A 10,364-nucleotide genomic window follows, 5' to 3' on the forward strand; every position below is an offset into this window, starting at 1 on the left:
ATAAATCAGGACTGTTTCCAGGAAAAGAAAAAAAAAGCTAAAACCTACAGTGCTTCTCTATTAATGTAATTTTTTAAAGAAAAAAAAAGCCTAATTTGTAACATTATGTTCAATAAAAACTGATCAAACAAGTTAAGTAGGGACACTTTAGATTTGAAGTTTCAAGCAAGGGTCATTTTGCCTCCTTGTTATTTAGACTGAGAGATTTCACACATGATCAATGTATCCTTCAGTCAAATGTTTGCAATTACAGACTGATGAYAATAACTAGAAAGAACAGAATGCCTTGCAGCTATATGAAACAAACCAGCTCTCAATCCCCAACACTGCACAGATTGGAGAGTATGAAAAAAATTAGCAACTTGCCCAGATTAATTGGAGTAGCACAGTTGTGAAAAGCAGAGTATTTGGAAYCAAGTACAGTTCAATATTTATGAGGGCTGAGTGCAGTCAATTTAAGAGCAGGAAAAATAGACTGTAAAAATATTCTCTCTGACATTTCCAGTTAAATCATGTTAGATATTATTCAACTTACTTTTTTGAAAGCAATTGTTGCGGTTGCTAGAAATTGCTATTTTTAAAGATTGTTTTTTCCTTCTTCCCCAGTTTTTCCAYGTACATATTATCCCACAATATTATAAATTACTAGGGCATTTCCTAATGTTAACAAAAACTTAATTTTAAATAAAYTAAAAATACACATATGAATGATTAAAGAAAGAATGATCAATTTTTATTTTTAGCAGTCATTCCATGTGACATTTTAGTAATYAGATGATTTGAACTACTTACACCTAACATTATGTATTGATAATTTTGCATTTTAAAAACAAAAATCTTAAATTGTCTGTGTAAATTTTAAAAGGTGTACGTACAAAACCAAAACAGAAATGGAAGTTAATTTCTTCCTCAAAATCAATGGAGRTTGGTTTTAGCAAATGAAGACTTTTCCTTCTTCCTGGAATTCATCAATTTTCTATTCAGAAGACTTCAGTTAACGAAAGCATTTCTTTTGATCATGCTGAAGTCACAGATTCTAGCTTTGGATTGACCTGACATGGATTTTGTGCCAGTACATATTGTTACAATATCATGCAGACTTTCCAACGAACACTGTATGCTATGTGTATACAGTGTACTTTGGTTCTAGGCTACATTTGCAAATATCTGAGTAAAAAAAGACCAGGATTCTCATGAAGGAAGAGCTTTTTCCACACTGTGAAATATAAAAACAAGATTATCCCCCACTTCAGAGTTCCATCTGCCTCAGAATATGAAAACTTCCCTAATTTCTCCRTCAGAGCATTGCTCTCCCTTTCTGACTGACAAGAGTGTAGAACACTCCAGGATTTGCACTGTTTTATGAAATAAGTAGACTAGAAGGGGGCTGGCTATWTGGGGTATCCAACTGGTGGTCCTGTGAGACCCTCCCTCCATCAGGTTACATCCCAGCATTCAAATACAGGTATTGCCAAAGAACATTCTAAAATTTACTTCCAAACTGAAAGCAAGGGTGGAGAACTTCACCCCAGCAATTGCTCCACCTGAAAAAAAGGTTTCTGAATAAAAAAGTCAATGCTCCACTGCACCTTTATTGCAGTGCTCAGGAAGGAAAAACCCAACGTATTAATAAAATGCTGAAATATATTTGTCTTCTAYAGTAAAGCTAACTGAACAAAAATGGAATAGGTGCACAATAATGAGAAAGTTCTCAGGATTAATATGAACTGACTGCCCAATTATTTATTTTACAGCAAGAATCACAGGCGGAACATTGGAAAGAAGTTTTAGGACATTCATTGTAGCATCATTGTGATATGCTCCAATTTCATAACAAAAACAGAAAAAAAGGAAAATCTAMATTTTAGGACTTCCAAGCTTTTGACTTTAAATATATCTTGTTCTGTACAAAAGCCTGTGTCATTCAGAGTCTGAAGATACTTGCTATGACAGCAACATCTTTGTTTAAAAAACAAACATTTATTTTATTGGAAGACTAAGAGTAGTCTGCAACTTGAAATGACAAAACTTCTCACWTTCTGGAACACAGGAAGGTTGATCACATTAAAAATTATAAATAAAATGTTTTTGGTTTTTGAATTTTAGCCACAACAAATAAGAGATGTTGGTGTGAACTCTGGATAAAGAAAGCTCCATGTCCTGAAAGCCCAGAAAGCCTGCCTAGATTAGGGGCTGAGCACTGACAGAACACATTTTTTAGCCCTTGCACTTTCCCTAGAATCTGTCATCTCCTGTGATAAATAGCTCTGACCACACTTCTCCTGTAATAATAGAAGCAAAACAGACAGTATCTGCTCCCACTGCCAAATGCCTGCGAGCAAGATCTGCCACAATTTAGCCTCCCTTCTTATACAAACATGCTATGTTCAATTAACACTAGAGCTGCTGCCACTTAATCAATACCATTTATGTTTCCTTTGTAAAGGCACATTAAAATTCATTGCAAGCACATCAAGTTATATTAGTTAATTTCTTTTTTTTTCCCATTTTTCTTTCAGCACCAGAATGTTGGTGCTATTATCTAACATTAATTAGCACTTTTCTTTTATAGATACAGTTAACTTACTTTATACTAGGGATGATGGAGCCAGCTGGAAGTGGGGGTGAAAGCCGTGGAGGGACATCATATTCTTCATTTATCAGATGGCCATTTGAAAAAACCTAAAAATCACACAAGTGTTACAATGGGTGTCTCCTTCTTTCACCATAGATATTCATCAACTGGGTTTTGAAAAGCAGACCTCGAGAAGCCTGTGGGTAAAGGCTTTCCCAGGAGTTCACACCACAGAGCTCTTATTATCTCTGAAGTGACTCTCATGCCTGATTCAGTTCACCCCATTCTGGAGCTGCAGAACAYGTTAGTTTAAAACTTCACCAAAAGAAGAAGTTTCACAGCTACTACACAGATACTCAGTTACAGCTGAACTGCTTGGGGAAAAATTCAGATTTCAAGATTGCAAAGTGAGAGAGATGAAGTATAATGGGAAAGCAACAGCATGCTAAACATATTAATTATTAAAACTGTGATACAGTGCCTGCCAGAATCCAACCCCTACCCACAGGATTGTCTGTCTTCYCAATTCTTGGTTTCTATCAATAGCAAAAAGCTGATATTACAAGTGATATATGAATCAGGGAAGAAAATTCATTATGTGTTTCCCCCATGAATGTGAATATAGCCTGAAATGGCATTTCAGGGCTGCTCCCTTTAATCTAATGATTTAAATCTACAATCTGAAGACAGCAGTTCAAACAGTATTTGGTTAAATGTATGTTTATGCAGCTTCTCCAGATTACAATGGCACTTCCACACTGACTGGGTACTCTAACTTGAAAAGCATTCATTCCATCAGCTTCAGCACTATACCAGASCACACCAAGAATGCTACATGAAGGAACAATTGAAGACATAAACTCGGTATCCTTTTAAAATCAGAGGAAAATCTGCAGCATTTAAAGCAACAGCCTAGTTCTAAGTAAAATTTTGGTGCTCTGCCTCAATGCTATTTAAAACCATTATAGAATATTAAATTAATTATTTAAAACATCATAGATCACTTGAGCACCTTAACTCACATATGCCAACACCCCTTTATCAACACCAATTGAATTTCAGTAATGTACTTTCAAAATAACTAAAAAACCATACATACATAAACACATATATATATATGTATTTAAAAATAACTGGAGATAGAAAAGTTAAATAGCTTGCAGTCTTGGGAAAAGCAAATAGATGAAAATAAATTATTTCTAACTACCATGACTTAACCACAAATCCATCCGTCTTAGCACAAGCTGTGTAGTCTTGCACAAGATATGTAGTCTTCAAGCAAAAAAAAGAGCAGCAGCTTTGAGTTAATAACCTCTATGAATAAAATACAGAGCTGCTTTGATAAAACTGATTAGAGCAGAACTAGGAACTTTTTCTTAGGACATCAGCATTTGATCTCTTTTCAAAGCTAAGCCTGACCAGYTGTAAATGGTTTTGAAAGTGCCTGAAGCTGCTTAATGCCAGAATTTACCTCACCTACAACAGAGCCAACTGGAGTATCTACTATTCCACCAGCAAATATTTTGGCACTTGACACTTGCAAAGTGGACTTGAGATGCTATGTTATTACAGCACACAGCGATACATGGTTATCATGGATAATCAGCTAGAAGAATATAGCAAATCTAGAATATTCTCTCAAAAGTATTTTTGAAGGTTTTTTGTGAAAATTGCAACACAGACCCTCACGTACTGTTGCTTTACAAATTACGGTATTTACATCATTTCTTCATGAGCAGCTTATTATTAAGCATCAAGAGAAGAGATTCAGACACCACAAACCAATACTGGCCAATATAAACACTGTCAAGACAATGCTGCAGTAGGGTGGCAATTTAGKATTCAAAACCCAGTTCATTTGCAATACCTTGGCACTTTCTGCAGGCAGCTCGTGTCGTCTGTGTTTCCTCATAAAYCCCTGCTCCGAGCTCAGGCGGTTGTGCCTCCCGTTCACGTTGGACACGGCGGTCAGTCCTGCTTTGGGGGACGCGTCGCCCCCGCCTCGGCACCCCACAATCTGGCTGGTGCCAAAGACATCCCGGGGACACCATCCCTCGAGGGGCTGCTCCCTGGAGGGGAGGCTCTCGGGGTGGTGCAGGTGCCTGCCCAGCCGGCTGTCCGGAGGGATCGGGGGAGGTCTCTCGGGCGGCGGCGGTGGAGGGTCGCGCAGGGGAGGCGGTGGCGCTGGCAGAGGTTTGTCTTGTTTCCTCACCATGCAGGGAGAAGACTGGACAACGTGGGAAGTTACAAAACAGACAAGTTACACAGAGGCACGAATGATCCCCATGATAAAGCATTTAGCATTTCTTTATCATTTCTGACAGGTATTTTCCTGGCACCACAGCAGTACTTGCCAGTAGGTTAAATGCAGCCCTTGCCTGCTCTCTCCAAACAACCCGGCACCATTTTGCTGTTGCACAAGTATCCCAAGCAAAAGGGTGGAAAGCATAAATGACAACTAACTGTGGTAGATTTATTTGACTCATAGTTTTTTTTTTTCCAGTATCCTTTGCTTAGATCATTTGAATCACTTACTCATCTGCTGAAATGAATTCTGCAGAGTGTTTGGAAAAAACAGACTTCCTGATGCTGAAAAAAAAACCAAAAAGCCAAACAAAGTAAAACCCACATCCCAGAGGAATGACTTGGTGACAGCAAATGGGCACAAAGGGAGATGATTAGAGAGCAAGGGAAAGAAGAAACAATTATTTCATTTTTAATTATACACCTAGGGATGATTCCAATCTTTATATGACAGGCACTGTTAGAGTGCCGAATCTGTTTGAACTGCAATTCAGTTTTACAGGTAACAGCCTAATTAGTTTATAGTTTTACTTGCAATTAGCTTATCTACAAACAACATTTGCCAGAATAGTTGCTTTCTAAGAATTGAATTGTACCACAAATGGTTAAATGTGGTCTAATATTACATGTATGCTAATAATAAAAAGTTGAAACCCAGGTTATCAGGAAAAAAACTTGTAGTTGCACAAATCTGAGCACAAATCTGACAAAACCAAAACCTTTTCATTATGACTGAATTATAATGGMAAATTACAAAGTAAGAGTCGAGCCAGGTCTTTACAAATGCTTTATCTCCAGCTACCATAAGAACACAGGCAAGAGTATTTCCCTGGGAATGTATACTTCTCTTGGASTTTGGTAAGCCTGAATATTATTACCACTTGAAGAAATGGAGGTCACAGAAGTTTTAAAGCAAGAATAGCATTTGCTGTCACTTCACTGGCCAGTCCAGCACTATTCTTCATGCAGCAACTCAACACRTGACTTGAATTGAAAATAAAGTTATTCTGCCTACACATCTGTGTATATAAAAAGGAATCTAAATAAAAGAAGTATTTAACTTAYGTGCCAGTCAAGAAAAATAGTTATTTTCACGGTCAACACAGGACAATAATACCCTGGCCCAAATTTTTTGTTATAGCTTATAGTTATAAATTATAGTTAGTTTTTAACTTGAGAAAAATAGAAAAGGGTTGKTTTTTTTTTTCCTGAAGGAGTAGTTTTGGCAGAACTAAATAATCTTTTTGCTTCTTAAATACCAAATTTTTTAAAAGTATGAAATTACTCTTTGTTGCCCCCATCCTGTTTTCCTTGTATCCCACGATTTTTTTTCCAGTAAAAGTCACACATAAACAAAGGATTTTCAAAAAAATAAAGCAGCCTTAATGGTATTCMTGGTTTACTTTTTTTTTAAAGCCATGAACTCTGAAAAAGATTCTCTTGTAAAACTCATTTTTAATGGATGTGGCATATGTTTTGTGTTTATCCTCAATGTGTTACAAATTCTTTTGCATGATACAAGAAGTTATGAAAGAAGATTAAAGTAACTACTCAAACTTTTAAGTTTTCTTCTAAATTACAAATCACTGAAATCTTAAAAAGATACTCATTTTCAAAACTTAAAGTAAAAACCTGACAAAAGAAAAAGGTACTTCAAACTGGATTATTATGAGCACACAGGTTTCAAGTCTTGTTTTGAACCTGAATTAATCATATAAAAATGAAAAATTTAAATCTAACTCACTCTCTCCATACAGCAATTACAACAAAATAATCAACTTGCAATAGAGAGCAACAAACAGTATTTGCTCTCTTTCATGCTTTTCCACTCAAAAAATTGTTGAATCTTTAGCATCATTAGTTTTACAAAACACAGCATACAATCTCATTGGCTATAGAGTCATTATTATTTCCCTTGAAATTTGAGTCCTATTACATGCCATTTAAGGTTCTGAAAGCAGTGTATCTGCACATATTTTTCTTGTAAGGACACTGTGGAAATTGAACATAAATCATCATGAGAGGAAAATRTATAATTTTAATGAGATAATGACCTTTAAATCTATTTTCAGGAAACTTGCATTTCTATTTATTTTCATTAATCAGAGTTTGTTACAGAACTGATCCATTACTGCAATGTCTTTCAAATTCTGACCGTAACAAAGTACAATATAATCATCAGACAAACTGAAGTCACATTTGACCAACACACRCAGCCAGAAACATTTTACTATGTAAGGTATTATGGAAAGAGATTTCAACTGTAGGGATCTAATCCAAAGTTTCTTTAAACTAGAAGGAATTAAAGTTCTTTTGGACAGAACAAAATCCTGAAAAAGCAAAATCCATGGAAAGCTTTGAAACAGTCCAGCAAACAAAACAAACAAGAAAGCTCACCTTGACAACAATCAAATACAGTTTATCAAAATTTTTGTATCCAGAAATAATGGTTCAGAACACTTACCTTTGGTGACCCAGTTGGGCTGGCACATGGTGACCGTGCTACTCCCTTCTGAATCAGATCCAGACGGGGMGGAACAGGTGGAAGACTGAGATGTGGGATTTGCAGGGGGTCTGGAAGTGGTTTTCTTCTTTGTGCAAGAGGGGAAGATCCTGGGGAAGTCACTGGTGAGTTCTGCCTCTCATTGCACTTCCAAGACAGAAAAAATAAAATTACCTTTAACCTGATGATCATGTATACAACATCCATTCCACAACTAAAACATTTGATACTTTTCAGATACTTGCTAATAGTCAGTTATAATAGTAATTTTTCATAATGGACATCTGGACAGAAGAGYTCATCTTATAGTTACTGAAAAAGAAGCCTACAAGTCATTCTRCCTCAAACCTAAGACCCATGCTAACTTGTGATGAGAATAAAAGAATATATATTCTAACAATTTGTATAAAACCCTAACAGTCATTGCCAAACATGAGGAAAAACATCCTAAACATAAATTCTACTGTAGCACTGCTACCCTTGATAACCTTTTTATTAAAGAGAGCACTTAATCTAAAGTTCTATAAAATACTTCTAAAAGCTGAACATCCATGATACTGCATGTTAACTACAAATCACATTTCCACACAAAACAGGACGCATGTCTTCTGAAAACTTATCATTCTAAATAATCAGCAAGTCAGAAGCCAAAGAAGTGAAATCAGCAAAAAAATGAGGAAGCAATTACAAAAATAATTTTAGAACCATTTTATTGTTTTAGTAAATACTGAACTGATAACACATTTAGTATCCCCCTCTAGTGACAAATTAGGACCTTTTTTTGTTCATTTGTCCTTCCAAATTCATCAGAACCAAAGATTTCTACCCCCMGTATAGGGCTCCACCCAGTTTTGGAACGACTCCCTGCCCCTCATCTGGCTCAGTTTTAACAAACACAGCTCAGGTGTTTGCAGAGGTTGGTTCAGGTTATTTCTATGAATTCACTGTGTGAGTTTCAATGCTCTAATAAACATGGATGTTTGTGCTATTGTGTGCCTTCCCTGACTGCAGACACAAGCAGCTTGAAGACATTCCAACCAAAGATCAGCACTGAGGCATCCCACTGTTCTCACACAACAGATTGCCTAGAGAGGCAAAATGCACCCAACTTTAGGCTAAGTCACTTTGATAAAAACTTCCCCCTCTTCATCAACTTCTTCCCATGAATGCTGAACATCCCATAGTGGTAACTGGGATGAAATCAGAAATTTCTTTAAAAAGGTAAACAAGTAGACAACATTACCTTTCTTCAAATCCAGTGATTATGTTAAAGAAACTGGAAACGTCATAAATTCAAAAGCAGACTGRGGAAAAGGATCTAGTGTACTGACCTCTGACTCAATGCTCTGTACTACAGCTTAGTTTAATAGCCTGTTCTATACCACTGGGATTGCCACCACATTTCCTTCAAAAATAGGAGCCACCATAGTATTACTGTCAACAGTGCACAAAAAAGCAGGAGAGGGGTGAGGAGGTGTTGAAAGCTARAAGTGTAATGTGCAGCTCAATCATCAGGATGATTTTTTGGTTGCTATTTAGAGTCTTCCCACTTTGTCTACAAGTGTAAGCTCAGTGTCACAACTAAACATACAAATTCAAGAGACAGAGCAATTTAAGATTTGTGGTTTTCATGGCTTGCAGAAGTTTTCCAGTTTCTCTCTTCAATGAAGGAGTGGTCTCAATATTCATATTAAATGCTTGAATATTGTCTTTAAATTTTGTTTCCTTTTATTGGTAAATAACCCTGTCCTTGACCGGAAGAGCACAAAGATAGGCACATGAATTACTGAAGCATTTAGCCTCTCGACATTAAGGAAAGTTGAATAACTAAGCGAGATATGTATCTTGCAAGCATGCCTGAGCAACTGTAATTATAGAATTACTATAAACTGAATGTCAATTCATTTTCCTTATCAACAGGCATCTATTGGTTAAACAGCATAATAAACATWGTACCATTTAATAGCATTAGTTTTCAAAGTTTAGTTATAATTCCATAAAGCATTCCTGAAAGCCAGGAACTATACAATACAATATACTCAAAGGATTGACTTCAGCAGACAGAAAATGGATTTATTTYCCAAATTATCTGAAATAGAACCAAATAAGCAGGTCACACCTCCAAAAAAAAAGATGGAATTATTTAAAATAAATGAAAGTGCTGTAGTTAAGCTTCAGCATTTTATGGCAACATACTGCATTTGTTCAACAGCACCATAAAAAAGCAGGGAATTGTTCCAGAAGAACAATCATATAGGTGATCGGAGTAGGAAACAGAGTAAGAAAGATAGGAAATACTGAAAACCAATTACTGGACAGGAAACATTTGTCTGGAATTCAAGATGTTCTAACTGTAGCATCATCGCATTAATTAACACAATTTCCTGAGAGAACAACCTGACATTCTCAAATGTGACACTGCATGGAGTTGTACAAATCCTAGCTAAGTGAACAGCACTGCARTGATATCATTTTAAGAATATCCATCCCTGTTTCTCTCTGGCAACCTTCTCTAACACAGTTTTGCTCTAAAGAATCATTAGGCAAAATGATGCCCTCTTCCCTCAGTGCGCCCACTGGTCCCATCCATGTCAGACTTCTTTTCACCTGCTGCAACAACAGTTTAGCTCCAGAAGACACAAAAATCACAGAATATTCACATTTAAAAACCCATTCATTTAAAAGTTCAAGRTTCTTAAACCCTGACRTGCTTTTAAACCCAATGAAGCAAGMAATGMAAGTTATGTGATAATCTTCTAGYTCCATATACATTTGGTATTTGGYRACCTCTATCACAGTCCATGGACTGTAAACCACAACTAACAAAATGAAATTAAAAGTTTTCAAGGTAGTAAGTGTGTGAAAAGGCTTGAATTTAAACTTACATCCATGCCTTGTTATTTCTTGTTTCAAAATAGCTAAGTAATCTTCCAGTCCCCTGGACTACTATGCTATACTACAGCCACAATGATGACAGAACGT

At 36.3% G+C, this 10,364-nt stretch overlaps 1 protein-coding gene across 3 annotated transcripts in view; it reads right to left on the bottom strand.

Annotated features, from left to right (window-relative positions):
• The window catches only part of CBLB (Cbl proto-oncogene B), a 131,042-nt gene that overhangs the window by 19,232 nt on the left and 101,446 nt on the right, over nucleotides 1-10,364 (bottom strand). For all 3 annotated transcript variants that reach the window (XM_057373918.1, XM_057373916.1, XM_057373915.1), the window contains exons 11-13: nucleotides 7,344-7,529; nucleotides 4,443-4,802; nucleotides 2,588-2,682 (exon numbers count right to left, since the gene is read on the bottom strand). In XM_057373918.1, the coding sequence (XP_057229901.1) occupies nucleotides 2,588-2,682; nucleotides 4,443-4,802; nucleotides 7,344-7,529 (641 nt within the window). The remainder of the gene's footprint in view (nucleotides 1-2,587; nucleotides 2,683-4,442; nucleotides 4,803-7,343; nucleotides 7,530-10,364) is intronic.

The sequence above is a fragment of the Malurus melanocephalus genome, unplaced genomic scaffold (genome assembly GCF_030028575.1).
Source record: "Malurus melanocephalus ecotype Western Australia unplaced genomic scaffold, MMel_1.1 scaffold_210, whole genome shotgun sequence".
Taxonomy (NCBI): Eukaryota; Metazoa; Chordata; class Aves; order Passeriformes; family Maluridae; genus Malurus; species Malurus melanocephalus.